The sequence below is a fragment of the Mastacembelus armatus genome, chromosome 20, assembly GCF_900324485.2.
Source record: "Mastacembelus armatus chromosome 20, fMasArm1.2, whole genome shotgun sequence".
NCBI lineage: Eukaryota > Metazoa > Chordata > Actinopteri > Synbranchiformes > Mastacembelidae > Mastacembelus > Mastacembelus armatus.
Genome location: NC_046652.1, coordinates 5,331,304 through 5,345,489, shown reverse-complemented (window position 1 = coordinate 5,345,489; position 14,186 = coordinate 5,331,304). Strand labels below are relative to the sequence as shown.

General features: G+C 42.4%; 3 protein-coding genes across 3 annotated transcripts in view; 2 read left to right on the top strand and 1 right to left on the bottom strand.

Annotated features, from left to right (window-relative positions):
• The first annotated feature begins 780 nt into the window (after nt 1-780).
• Nucleotides 781-4,471, top strand: commd3 (COMM domain containing 3). The gene is made up of 8 exons (XM_026292056.2): nt 781-1,002; nt 1,729-1,840; nt 2,711-2,774; nt 2,878-2,912; nt 3,448-3,508; nt 3,581-3,637; nt 3,733-3,786; nt 4,297-4,471. Exons 1-8 carry the CDS (start codon nt 864-866, stop codon nt 4,354-4,356), a joined length of 582 nt encoding a protein of 193 aa, XP_026147841.1. The 5' UTR covers nt 781-863; the 3' UTR covers nt 4,357-4,471.
• Nucleotides 4,472-5,337: 866 nt separating this feature from the next.
• Nucleotides 5,338-14,186, top strand: bmi1a (bmi1 polycomb ring finger oncogene 1a). The gene is made up of 10 exons (XM_026292055.2): nt 5,338-5,884; nt 9,118-9,253; nt 9,503-9,599; nt 10,129-10,184; nt 10,770-10,817; nt 11,029-11,137; nt 11,835-11,874; nt 12,219-12,317; nt 12,437-12,517; nt 12,911-14,186. Exons 2-10 carry the CDS (start codon nt 9,142-9,144, stop codon nt 13,247-13,249), a joined length of 981 nt encoding a protein of 326 aa, XP_026147840.1. The 5' UTR covers nt 5,338-5,884; nt 9,118-9,141; the 3' UTR covers nt 13,250-14,186.
• Nucleotides 5,551-14,186, bottom strand: part of pip4k2aa (phosphatidylinositol-5-phosphate 4-kinase, type II, alpha a) — a 49,179-nt gene continuing 40,543 nt past the window's right edge. Inside the window, exon 13 of the transcript XR_003294739.2 lies at nt 5,551-5,563. The gene's annotated coding sequence lies outside the window, so the exon portion shown is untranslated. The remainder of the gene's footprint in view (nt 5,564-14,186) is intronic.

The window sequence follows — 14,186 nt, the reverse complement described above, 5'->3', positions numbered from 1 at the left end:
TCATACATTCAAAGCGTTACTTGAGTAAAAGTACAAAAGTATTAGCAATAAAATACGTTTGAAGTACCACAGGAAAGGTCATCATTGTGCAGAAATGCATGAATGTATATGATGTTACTGGATCATAATTAATGATGACTTATTGTGTTTCTCAGCAGCTATAAGGGACTAATATTCAGTGAATATGTTGTTTTGTTTTATCAACCAGGTTCTGATAAGTAACAAAAGTTATCAAAGTACAATATGAGTCAATATTTGTATTAGGAAATGGAAACACTTGAAGTACAAATGGCTCAGTAGCTGTACTTTGTTTTGTTACTTTGTTTCACTGAGATAACTGTGTCCTAAAATCATTATGGGCATGTTGCTACATCCCAGCATGTGAGGAGGCATCATCAGTGCGTCTACACTTGTTAGAGAAAACACAGGAGGATCACAGGTGTCAATATGTTGTATTCATGTCACATAGATGTGTTTTTCAGAGGAACTCTATGTTTTTTTTTTTTTCAGTTTTAAGGTGCAGATGAGGCTTCATGTGAAATTCCCGTTTCTTTATCAAATACAAGCCCAGCAGTAGCAATACCGCAGCATTTCACTGATCCCTTTTTAGCCCCTGAACCCCCCACGGTCTTTTCCAGTGCTGCATGTGAACCATCGGTTTGAACAGCACGTCAGCGGAGCAGCAGCAGCAGTTCCGGTGTCTTTTCTACGATCGCCCAGTGGTTTCTCCACATTTGCCAGCACCAGCCGCTCTGTGCGTTACCGCCCCAGTCCTCAGCTCCTCGGCTCAGCCCTGCGCTGCTCCACACGCTGCATCAGCTGATCCGTCACGTGGTTTGTTGTCGAGGGTCACCCTTTGCAAAATGGAGTTGTCCGTGGCTGTGCAGAGAGGGCTCCAGTCCCTGGCCGACCCGTCCTGCTTCGACCACGGCAGCTTCCAGGTGCTGGTAGACGTGTCTTTCCGGAGTCTGCTCTCATCTCACGCCGATCCCGCAGTGCTCGGTGAGCTGCTGCGTCTCTCCGCGGCCGCGGCTTTTGTCTGCGCCTTTGCTTCCGGTTCCTCTTCGCGTAGATGTGTAGGGGAGCTGTTTGCAGGTTTTTACGGTGCCGCTCCACGTTACGGGCTTGTCAAAGACGGACTCACGGTGTTTATGTGAAGATGTTTAATGAGGTGAAGCGTCCGTCAGCTGCGCTAAAGCGATCTGAGCTGTTTGTGTAACATCCAGCGGATCCACTCGGGCGGCTTTTGTCATTTAAGCGGCTTCGGGTCTGATCAGGACAGTGCACAGACTGTGTTAGACCATTTTAATTAGTATTCACCTCAAGTGAAAACAAATACACCCCCGGCTAGGTCTGAGCAGACCCCTGATCTTTATGTTGACCGGCGTTGTGTTTGGGCTTTGACATAAATGACGCGCAGTGACAGCAGACTTCATGCAGTAGCTGTTTCTTATGGTTGTTTTCACTGTGTGTTGTCCAACTACTCTACTCTCTTTTTAATGTTTACTATACAAACACACAAAGGACCCCCGGCTGATGCAGCTGAGGGCCCCATTCATATGCAAATCAGCATTGATTTCTATTCTACATGTCAATTTGGAGAACCCGACTATGGATCGCAGCGCTTCATCATTTCTAATAATCAAACGCGTCTCTTATGTGCAGAGAGAATAAATCCAGCATGTTGTAGTTGTAGTCGCATGAACCTCCCATGTTTTGTTGTTTCAGATCAGTCCGAGTTGAAGCAGATTGACCAAATCCAGCTGAAACAGAGTCACACTGCAGCGACCACCTTCATACTGGAGGCGGTCAAACAAAATGCAGACAGGTCAATGATAAGGTAGGCGTCATCAGAGAGAATAGCGTTTTCTGCTTAATGTCTAAAACAGAAACGTCTCATTGGTTGTGAGTAGGAGCAAAGTGTGAACACACCACGTTGCATGGGAGCCTGTGCCTGTATAGGCCTATAGACCATGGCTCAAGTCAAAATAAAATCAAATGTGACTCACTGGCTTATTTTCTGTAACAGTCCAGTAATATGTGACACATAGGCTGCGTTTAAAATGATGCACAGTCATTTGAGTCACAGGAGGTCACAGTGTTGAAATGAGCTAAAAAGCCAAGCTGGTTGTGTGGCCTGGACTGTGTAACAGCAGTAACGTTCCCAGCTTTTAGCCTATTAACAGCGTCCAGTGAAGCAGTGTTGTCTGTAGGTTTCATGAATGGCCAAATGATGTAAATGAATTTAAAATGAGCAGGTACATTGGTGTGAATTCCCACAATTATCCGTCGACATAGAGGCTGACTCACCCCAACATATTACTTTATTTTATTTATTTTTTTTACTGTCTTTGGGTTTTTATATTTAGATAAAGTATTCAAGATATAGTATAGACCAGTGAACCTTCATTTATTGTAGCTGTGCATGTGTGTGATCATTTAACTAGTACTAATATACATCAGCTTTTTAACTCTATTAAAAACTCCCAGCCTATTTAAACTGTATTTGAAATGTGATGGCAAACTACTGGACAATGTATGTCCAATGAACCTGGATGTGTCAGTCTTCATCATCTGATTTTAGGGAAATCAGAAATGAATGAATTGTTTGCTGTTGCTCAGATATGAAGCTCTGCTCATTTTCAGACAGAAAAAGCAAACACTTATTTTGAAATCAGCTGCTAAATAAAGTGTGCTTTTGTTTTTCTAGCTCCTGCCTGGAAGAACTCAAGTTCAGTCCAGAAAGAACAGAAATTTTCTATAGCACATATCAGGTACATTTGAAACTGTTTTAAACATGTTGGATCTTCAAGTTCTGGTCATTTTGTAGTTAAGGCTCATTTGCCACAACCCAAAGACGCTTGTTTTCTCTTACAGAAACACAAAAAGGAAGTGGAAACGCTGTTAGCGAGGTGAGTCTGACATCTGTGTGTGGTGTTTACTGAGATTTGTGATTGTGATGATATTTTTCAGATGAAAAGTCTGATCACATCCTCAGAATTACACTCAAACATGATTTAAATTGCCTAAAGTTGTAGGTTTGACGCTGCAGACTGAACATTTTTATTAAGTGACGATTCCTCTTTCCAGTTTTTGTTTGACCACATTATTGGCCACACATCAGTTCTGACTTAATCTTAAAAAAACTGTTTTACATAAATCAGACGAAGAGCAAATTAAAGATCTTATTGTTTCTGCTCAGAAACAGGAGTTTCAGGAGTTTAGTGTCGGGACAAAGTTCGATGGAAATGCAGTTTTTTTTTTTTCTCTGACGTATTTGTGAAAACTTTGCTGCCATATTTCTGCTTTTCTCCTGCCACCGCCGCCGCCGTCATTATTAGAGGGATGGACATGTGTTTACTTTCCTGTAGTCCTGCTGATTTTCTGTCTTCAGTACTGGGTCAAAGTTACAGAATCGATGTTGTCTTTTCTCTCGTCATCTTATAGCATAGGGAGGCGTCCACCTCAGATTAACGACGTCTCGTGGCGTCTAAAATACCACCTGAAGGTACAAGATGCACATCTGGTCTTTGTTTGTTCACTTTCTTGCCTCAAACTAAAACTGTGGTTTTCCCGACAGAACGGACAGGTCGATAAGGTCAGCGAGCCTTTCTACTTGATTTCATTAGACACCAAGGTAAACTATACACCGCTGGATATACATCTCTCCTTTTCCCTCGGTGCCTTCTGTCTCTGTGGCTAAAACAATGATCGTGTTTGTTCCTTTCTCAGAATGAAGGATCCTCCAAAGACATCAGCTTCACCTGCACGGTGGAGCAGCTACAGGTAGAAAGTGGTTTTACTGCATGTGGCTCAAAAATGTCCATTTGTTTATTTGGATGCAGGTGCAGGACGATAAGATGCTCCACAGTCAAACCTCTGGTCAGAAATCAAAAACGAACGATGTCGACTCATTGGACTCATTTCTGAGAGATAGTTTTACTCTTTGAACAAAGGAGCATTAAAGAAATTGCACTGGTTCTTATGTATAATTTATACGTGAGCGTGAAGGAAAATATGTCCGGGCTTTTCTGCAGACCACGATTTTCTTGGCTACATTGTCACAGAAGTGTCTTTTGGATTTTAACACTTTCTGCAGCCAAACATTACATTAAAAAACTACAATAGACCGATAGTCTGCACTGACCCGTGAAAGCACCATGCTGGAATATAAAATCACACTTTACTATGGCTGATGTTTCTGTGCAGCGATGCTCTGAGTTGTTTTTAGACTCCAGGTTGTGTCTGCTGGATGTGCTGCTGCAGGATGAATAATCAGCGGTTGCTTGTTTGCAGGATTTGGTGGGGAAGCTGAAAGATGCTGCTAAGATTGTGGAGAAAGCCAGTCAGATGTGACGCGGTGTCCACTTTCCTCTGCTCCACGACGCACTGAACTTCTCGTCGCTCCGCTCGTTCTGACTTTTTATTTTCACATGACAAAATATCATTTCAATAAAAAAAGGAAAACCGCCTTGTGTTTATGGTGTGTGCTTTAAATCTCGATGTGTTCACACAACACACGTCATTTTGGTGGGTCAATATTTTAATAAACACACACACACACCACTTCATGCAGTGAGTGTGTAAGCCTTTTACTTTGTCTCCTGCAGGTCACCATGTGGAGAACAAGGGGCACAGTTCGGGTTTTTCTGAGCTAATTTTAGGACGAGACGAGACCAGATTTCTCTGTAGGAAATTAGTCCCGTTTTTAAACTTTCCCCTTCAGATGAAAGCTCACAGCTCCTGGTCTGATCAGCACAGTCGCTCAGATCCCACAAAAACTCCGTGGTGCCCTGGTTGTCCGCGGCGCTGGCTGAAGGATAAAGGCTCCAATTCATCAAGTGGAAGTTGCGGTGCATTTTTTTTTTCCCTTTTTTTTTTTTTTGCAGATGTCAGGAGAGCCTGTGACAAAGGTTTGACACCGCAGCCATTTGTCACGTGGACGCATTTTTAACGGAGCGCGTGGGTCTAAAAAGCAAAGCAAGGTAGAGATTAATCAGGCAGCTGCCCGGTGCACCAACAAGCTTCGTGTCATTGAGGCATTTTGATGACACGGACTTGTGTGTGTGTGTGTGTGTGTGCTCCAGTTATTTTTAACATCAGGGAGATGGTGGCACACCATCAGCAGCTAACACACTTTCTAGACGCCTCTTTTTTGAAGAAAGGAGCCGATCAGTGCGTCCATCGTGCCGTTTGCTGGTGGAAAGTGAAGCATATGCACATGTATTATGGCTTATTTTAAATCATGCGTCACAGCTCACATTGCAAAGCATCGAGAGTCAATTTTACGCGCCCTTAAGTAGCTACCCGGTGTCATTTCAGCTCCAACACAACACAAAACGCGGTGAGGATTATGGGACTTAGTTGGTAAAAACATTCACGTGTGCTTTGCGCGGTATTATTATTATTATTTTAGTCCTGTGCAGTAGATTCACAGAAACATCATACACCGACAGTAATTCTAAGCACCCTTAAGCAACTAGACCACGTGACCACAGCGGGGCGGTCGAACTACAAGCCATTTTGGGGACGGTGTCAGTTTCCACCGAGCACACACACACTGCTGCATTTTACTGCTGGAGAGGAGGATATTTTGGAGGCAAAGTTATTGTGGCTGAAGTGGGAGTCTCTTGGAGCCGAAGCCGGAGCACCGGGCTCTTGTGGATCCAGGGAGCAGGCACTGCGCACTAGCTACCGGCGTAGTAAAGAGTTTTATTCGCACGTCTGAAATGCGGTCCGGTCCGCCGTGCGCTCTCCGCCACTGACAGCGTCTGCAGCCTGCTTCAAGATGGCGGCTCGGCTCCTATTCATTTTCTGCTGATCGCCTCGCAACTTTCATTGTCTATTCGCCGCAAAAACCAGCGGTTTCAAGTCAAACGTCCAGGTACGTCTTTTTCGATATCGTCTCTAACTAACGTGGGCAGCAGTGGAGGTTTGGGCTTGGTGCTTTTGTGTTTTTCTACGTGCCAATCCAGCGGTGGATGTGAGGCTTTGAACGGTGGCTGCAGCGATCACCGACGTGGAGCTCTGTGTGTGTCTGCGCACCACTTTTTTGGCAAAAGATGTTTCCCGTTCGGCCACAAACGCGAATTAAGATTCACGCACTCCCGGTTTGTGTAGTCCACCCTTCAGCAAACATGTCTGTTTAAGTTGGACACGGTTGGGGTTTGCATTAGGTGGTTTGGATTTATGGAAACTGTGAGATCTCGGGCAAACCAGGCTGGGTTGTCTGAGATGTTCCCAACAGCAAGTGCTCCAAACGACCCTCCTGCGCTCCTGTTTCCATCCAGCGTCCTCATTTTATAGAGATGGGCTCTTTGGGGGGTTAGGAACCGAGTTTTATGTGCGTTTTTTGCGTTTATGGTCAAATGTGGGTTTTATTAACTTAACTTGGATTGGTCCCGTGACCGTGGCAAGTAGGCAGACCACTTGTGTTGAGCGTAAATGTTTCATGACCGCTTGTTAGGAAACGCTGAATCGACGTTAACCGTGCACAGTGTCCGTGGATGTGTTGGTTTATGTTTACCTTGACTGGGTGATGACTGATTTATGAGGAATAAAATAATAATGATACAATAGACAGGCTGTGTTTCAACAAGCAGCCACAAAGCCTCGGTAATTCCACTTTAAATTCACATGAGCTGTGTCCTGCATTGACTGTGTGTTTTTTAAAAATGGACATTAAAACTCTATGGATTTCCATTTTTCCTCTATTGCACGTTGACGCATTGTGTGTTTGAATGTGCATGAACCAGACAGTTGTCATTTTATCAGGGTGCCTGTTGGGCAGTGGGTAAAAATGAACAGCATATTTCCCGGCACTCGTGTGTGCAGGTTGACAGAGTTCCAGGTCTGACAGCACAGTGATGGTTAATGCTGCAGGGTGTCAGGAAAAATATTCGCTTTAGCCTTTTGATCTAAGTTTGGCTTCAAGACGTTTCAGTCACGAGGACAATTAGTTATGTAATTGACGGTTTTACAAATTGATTGACAGCGGGTGATCTGAGCTCCTGGTTTTTACCATCGCTCGTTTTAATTGGGTTTGATCCCAGCTGCTGCTGATTTAGTGGAGACCCTTTGCAAAAGGAACTGGCCACATTGGGAATAAACGAGGTGGGCTTGACTTCGGATGAAGAGCCGAGAGAAATAGTTAGATTTGTTGTCACTGGGTGTAACTGATGTGTTGGGAATTAAATAATCTAGTTGTCCATTTCAAAAATAATCCTCCAGTCATCGCATCTGAAACTGGATCAGTCTGTCTGTGGTTTTGTTGGTCGGTGCAGTATTTGTTCCCATCACCATCCAACTTATTCACTGCTGGATTTGAAGTTTTAGAAAGTGAGAGTGCAGCTCACTGAGGACAGAGGGAGAACAGTTGTCCAAACACCAGTAAATCGATTAATGGCGCATCGGGCTCTCTGCATATACGCAGGGGTTATCCATCATTACCCATGTGTGAGGTATTCTTTGAAAGGGGTCGCTGTCCAAACCTGCCTGCATTGGTGTGTTCAAAGGGGACCAGGAAACCTCGGTGGGAGCATAGACCTCGATCAGTGTTTAGGATCAGACAAGTAGAGGCGGCTGTGGAGAGCGGTCGGCTCAGATGGACTCGCACTGTTTTTCTACAAGGCAGCACAAATAATCAGAAGAATTGTTAGGGTAAGAAACAAGAGTTTTACAGGACCGGTTGTGGCTCCATAAAGTAACAGTGTGGATTATTCACACTGGACTGGTTGTCATCCAGCGTTTAAAAGGGTCCAGTCCTCATGACCAGTACATGGCTCCTTCAGGCTTTAATGGTGTGTCTGGTTTTCCTGCCGTCCTCATAATCCTTACAGCCCCACCTTTATTAACATGCGCCCACTCAGTGTTTTCAAACCTGCCCAGATCAACTGGCCCCGATAATAAACAGGCTGCTGGATAAAGTAGGAAAACGAAGATACTTTGATGGTGGATGGTCAGACTAAAGTCACATACACGTTGATGTCAAATATAAGATCAGCTGCCTGTGGCTTTAGTTAATGACGCAAAATAAATAAGTATGAGCCAGAGTGCGCTTCAACTTCAGCGCAGTCGCTGCTGTCTGGCCATGTTGCTGCTGCACTGTGGTGATTATCGCGCACACGCCATGAAAAACCCAGGAACAAAGCTGCCAATAATGCTCCGAGTCGGACCCAAACACTCCTGTCCAAGGTCCATAAAGACCCGAGAAGCTGCTGTTAACGCGCCTGGTGTTGGCGATATTTGCTCCACAGTGACTGAAAACCCGCCGCCCGTCAAACCGGTGCGGGTTTTTCCTGCACAAAATGGCAGCCGTGCTGTCGGCAGCCAGGCAGTCCGGCTTGTGTGTGTGTGTGTGCGCGCGGAGGGACGGGGAGTCTCAGGTCGCTCCTTGTTCCCGCACCGCGAGTTCACCGTCCTGTTGTTTTGATTCGGCATCCTGCCCTTCCCTGCTCACTGGCCACCGGCCATGTGGGCTGAAAAGCAAAAGGAGTTGCCATAGAAACGCTCAGGTTTCCCTGTAACCCTGCGTGGCACACCTGACGCACAATTTTAATCATCCCCGGTTCACTCACGCTCACCCCGGGGCGCAGCAGCCTCCGTGCCAAATAGTCTTCCCCCCAAATTGAAATTGAAATTCTGATCCGCCTATAACGCGGAGCGGTTCGGTCCAGTGATTAGCTGTGTGACGCAGAACACGTATCATTTATTCTCTATACGCTGGTTTCTTCTATTTTGTCTCCTGCATTTCTGTTAATTCCGTGTCGACGTTTGCTCTCGGCTTTTTTAGATGGACTCACTCCATCTGCGTCTCATTGTGAACGAACGAACCTTTTCTAAACTCGTTTCTGGATTATTTGTGGATCTGTTGTAGCCATGTCTCAGTAAAAAGAAGTGGCGGTCTCTCCGTGGAAGTGGCAGATTTATGATTTGTCGCTGTGTCTGTGAGGTGCCTGGTGTTGCGATCAACCTAACCCTTTAGTTTTTGTTACATTAACATAAAAGATGACGTTGCTTTAACGCAAACAGCCGCCTCTTCCATATGGTCTGGTTTGCACTGGGAGAAGAAACCGATGGCTCATGCTTTGTTTTGACTTGTTATTCTTTTCCACGCAGGATTGTTTCTTTCTTTCTTTCACCATGCATCGGACGACCAGGATAAAGATCACTGAGCTCAACCCCCACCTCATGTGCGTCCTGTGCGGAGGGTATTTCATAGACGCAACCACCATCATCGAATGTCTTCATTCATGTGAGTAAACCCACAAAAATAATGAGTCTGTTTTGGTTGCAAGGGTGCATGTTACCATGGAAATGTTCAATTACATGGCTGTGAAAATCAGCAAGTTAGTCTTTCTTCAGTGTGTCCCTGCATAGACACGTTCACTTTGACAGGTGTTTCCATTCTCAGCAACCAGATTTACCAATAACCACCTAGTTCAGATTCAGGAAATCCTTTTAGATGAAATCTGACTCTGTTGTCTTTTATTGTGTTACGTAGTCTGCAAGATGTGCATTGTGCGCTACTTGGAAACCAGCAAATACTGTCCCATCTGTGATGTACAAGTACATAAAACCAAGCCTCTGCTGAACATCAGGTGATCTGCTTATTTTTCCTCTTTAACTTTCTTTCATGTCCTTTTGTAAAATACACTCTGAGTTTTATTTTGCAGACTGTTTGTTCTAATTATGGGTTAATTTCTTTCTAAACACCTAAATAGTTTATTTCTATGCATTTGTAATGTTACACAGTTTAATGACCATTGTTTGAGCATTTGATTTGTTTTTTTTTTTTTGCCCATGGTGGTTTTACCTTTTTGTTTTGCCACTTGAACAGCTGGATTAACTGGCTAAAACTGCACATTATATACCATATGTTAATCTTCCACTGCTCTGAACATCTGTGTGTTGCATATGGGCTGTGTATGTGCTGTCATTTATGAAACTAGTATATATGAATGTAAATCTTACAGCACATTAATTAGAAACAAGAAAAACATACTTTTAGTCAGAAGATGTCATCTGTCCTCTTTTCAGTTTAACTAAATAGGCAGACATGAGCCAACTTTGTTTTATTTGCAAATATTCATTTTCTCTGTGGCTTGACTGAAGTTTCTCTTCCTCTAGATCTGACAAAACTCTACAGGACATTGTATACAAGCTGGTCCCTGGCCTCTTCAAAAGTAAGATCTTTACAGCGGAACCATCTCTGTATCTAACTTAATGTGTTTACTTTTGTTATGATTGTATTTGCGTATGTTCTCTAGGTTTCTTTTAGACCACAAAAGCACCTATAGTAAGCACTTCTGCAAATAGAGTAAATAAAAAGTGAACAAATACAAATAAATTCTTATTCAGTTTAAACCCTGAAGTGTGTATAAGCAGGATTTGCAGTGTTTTTCACTCTGGTATTTGTTGTAAATGCAGCCTTCTGGTTACAGAGTTGATATCAGCTGCTATTGTCATATCAGGTTGTCTTTGTGGCATAGTAATGTCCTGCCTTTATTTTGTTTTTTCATTATATATGCTGTTGATAAAATCCTGCAAGAGAGATTAGGCTTCCCTCATCTCAAATCTGGTACATTCCTAGAAGGGTGCAATAAAATCTGTGGGATGCATGGCAGATTTTCAGGCAATGTAATGAAATATTTTCCTGATGTAATTAATCCTGCTGTTAAGATTTATAGCTGCAAAACACAGAGCACTGCTAAATTATGCTGGATACATCATCTAAGCCTTAAAGTTCTTGTCTTTCTGAATGTCCTCAGATGAAATGAAGAGGAGGAGAGACTTTTATGCAGAGCATCCTGTAGATGGTGAGTTAGAAGCATGTTCTGATAATCTAATTTGATGATCAGTGAAGAGGCAAATTAATTTTCTTCGCTTTTAGGTGATGTAATGGAGTTAGTTTATACTTAATACCAGCTTTATTGTGAAATTACAAAATTATGTATTCATTTTTAGACCTAGGTTTGTGTGTCTTCACCAGCCTCTGTGTGTGTGTCACTTTTTTTTTTTTTTTTGTAGCTTCCAATGGATCAAATGAGGATCGGGGTGAGGTGGCAGATGAAGACAAGAGAATCATTACAGATGACGAGATCATCAGCCTCTCTATTGAATTCTTTGATCAGAGCAGGTATGCTTGCTTTAGAAGTGCACATAGAGGCAAGGGATTGTTGTATTATTGCAGGGTGTTTTAGCAGAGTTACCATTTAATGCAGTTACAGGGCTTCTGTTAATGAAATATATAGTCGACTAATGTATTTTGTTCCAGCCGATTGTGTAAAAATACATAGTCTCAGAGAAGATACAGAATCCAGAAGGCTGTTGTTAATTAGTATTTATTCTGCATCAAAGTACAGCGCATCATGTCACCATCCTGCTCATTCAACAATATGATGCAAAACATACACATAATACATTTTCACTTAGTTAAAAAAAAAAAATCCATTAATAAAAAGGAGCCATCCAAAATTATGTCTTTCAGATTAAGTCTGTGTGACAACACGTCATGAGAGTATTCTTTATATATACTGCAATTTACCATCTTATTTCAGACACTGACAGTTTCTTGCAGTAAAAAGCTGTGAATACTAATTTAAACTAATACACAAAGCAATAAATTAATCATGTATTTCAAGCTGCAGATTCTGTAAATTGTACAGCATCTGTAAAATATATTTATTGATCTGAACATATTTTTTCATTGATCTGAGCATATTTTTTCATTGATCTTATAATATTGTGGTGTTCAGGTGTTATGTTTGCACATGAAAAGCATAAATATTAGACTTGAAAAGTTGATCATGCATTTACTCTTTAATTCGGAGCAGACTGGGAGGTGGAGTGGAAGACAAACACACAAAAGATCAGGTATTGCAAGTTGGTTTTGGCCACTTTTTATTTTTTTTATTTTTATTTTTTTTTGCTAGCATTATTCTTCTACTGCTAACATCCTGCATGCACCTCATCATTCAGTAGGCTAACTGGTGAATGTTTAGTTTGTTACCTCTGCTCAAAGTTGTTGACACACTTTTAAATTTTTTATTTATTTTTTAAGAAACAACTACAATATTTTTATAAAGCAAATTTTGTTTTCTATTTTTAAGGTGGACCAGCCTGTGTCCTCTGTTGCAATTTACACATCACTTTGTATTATTATGCTTTTTCACAAATATATTGTCGTAGATATATTTTTGGAATAATATTTTCTTCAGGTGGCTAACAAAAGGTACCTGCAGTGTCCAGCAGCCATGACAGTAATGCATCTGAGGAAGTTTCTGCGGAGCAAGATGGACATCCCAAACGCCTACCAGGTTGGAGAATTATAATATCAAGATTTTTATTTCCAAATATTACTAAAATGCAGAAGTATTTTCTGTTTTGCTCTGTGAATTTTACAAAATGTCTTTAAATGAACGTTTCTTTTCTCCAGGTTGAAGTCATGTATGAAGATGAGCCTCTGAAAGATTACTACACATTAATGGATATAGCATATATCTACACTTGGAGAAGGGTAAGCTTGTTTTTCGAAAGTGCAAAACCTAAATATTCATGTTGTCATTGTCTTAATATGTAGCCTATGAAATGAATTAAATGATTAAATTAACAAATTCAAAGCTAAGTTGCTGTTTGTTTATTCCCAGAGGACTGAAATATTTGATTTTCATGTTTTTCCATGTTATTAGGCTTTGTCAGCTCCTTAAAATTACACTCCTTTAATTTAGAGGTGTCTAATTATTTGGTCAGCCATAAAGGTGCTGAGGCAAATAAGTGTTTTCTTCTTTCCATAATCGCCTTGAGCTGTGGTTTTGAAATGTTTGCTGTTTAATTGGGTTGTATTCAGGCTTGCCTGTGGTCATTTTGTACATTTCTCTTATTTAAATCCCTGATGAAACTGTTATGGCAGAACGGCCCCCTGCCCCTGAAGTACCGAGTCCGACCCAACTGTAAGAAGATGAAGGTAAGCCACGCGCAGCAGGAAGGCCAGAACAGCGCGGGCCGATCCGGACCGGAGAGCGACTCTGCCAGCGAGAAAGCCGGGAGTCCCGCCGGGGCCCAGTCTACGTCCTCGTCGCTGCCGAGCCCAGGCACACCCGCTCAGTCCCCGCCCGCGCACGGCCCCAATAATGTCAACGGGACGCCGACCACCGCTCCTCAGACCCCCAGCCGGTCCTTCACCCAGTTCGGCAGCAGCAACAAGCCCCGGAAGGTTTCTCTGAACGGCTCTTCAACCTCATCCGGATGACGCGTGTCTGTGTACCGGACCGGAGCAGCCAACGCCAGACCCCGCTCAGCTAATATTGTTTTCATGCAGATGTAGTTTCATTGTGTAGCCAATTCTCTCTCTCTCTCTCTCTCTCTCCCTCTGCCTCTCTCCCTGTCTTTTTCTCTGTCTCTCTCTCTCTCTCTCTCTCAACTTGTAAGTTTAAACGTAATGGAGTCGGCGAGATTTCAAAATAAAAGCATCGACGGTGTTGTGAGGTGGGGTGGGGGGTGTAAAGCAGAAGGACAAGCCAAGCATTTATTTCCCTTTTTAAAACGTGTTTATTTTACAGAAGTGACTGAACATAAATCTTTATATTTTCTTTTGGCCTACGGTTTTCAAGTTAAACGTGTCAATCATGAATATTTCATGTGTGTTGGGATATTTTGAGCCTGCCAGTTTAGACATGCATGCTTATAACACTGTTCTTTTATGATTTTCCGTTTTTAGCCCTCCAGTCTTATTTTGACGGGGTTTTAGAAAGTGCTTCGAGTTTGCTCCAGCGGAAGAAAAATAAGATTGGCTTCACAGAGAAATGCATATGGAAGAAAACCACATTTACTTTGCCTTTTACTGGGGAAACAAGCAAACAAACAAAAAACAGACAAAAAAAAACAACTTTCGTAGCTGCAGTGGAATCGGATTGCTTATTTTCCACTACGACTTTAACACCTTTTAGCCTAAGCAGTTTTAGGGGATCCACGTGTAAATAGAAATAAAATACATAGGCTATTTAATCAGCCATGTCTCTTATTCCCAAGGGTATAACTTGGGCTCCTGTTCAGCTCCATTTCATGCTCAGTGGCAAATGTTTTGATGTCTCCAGTGTTTTCCGTATTTGTATCGCTCGATTGTATGATCTTATTGTATTGTTACTGTTGCACAGTATAAAACATCTAAATAAAGCATTTTACACGTA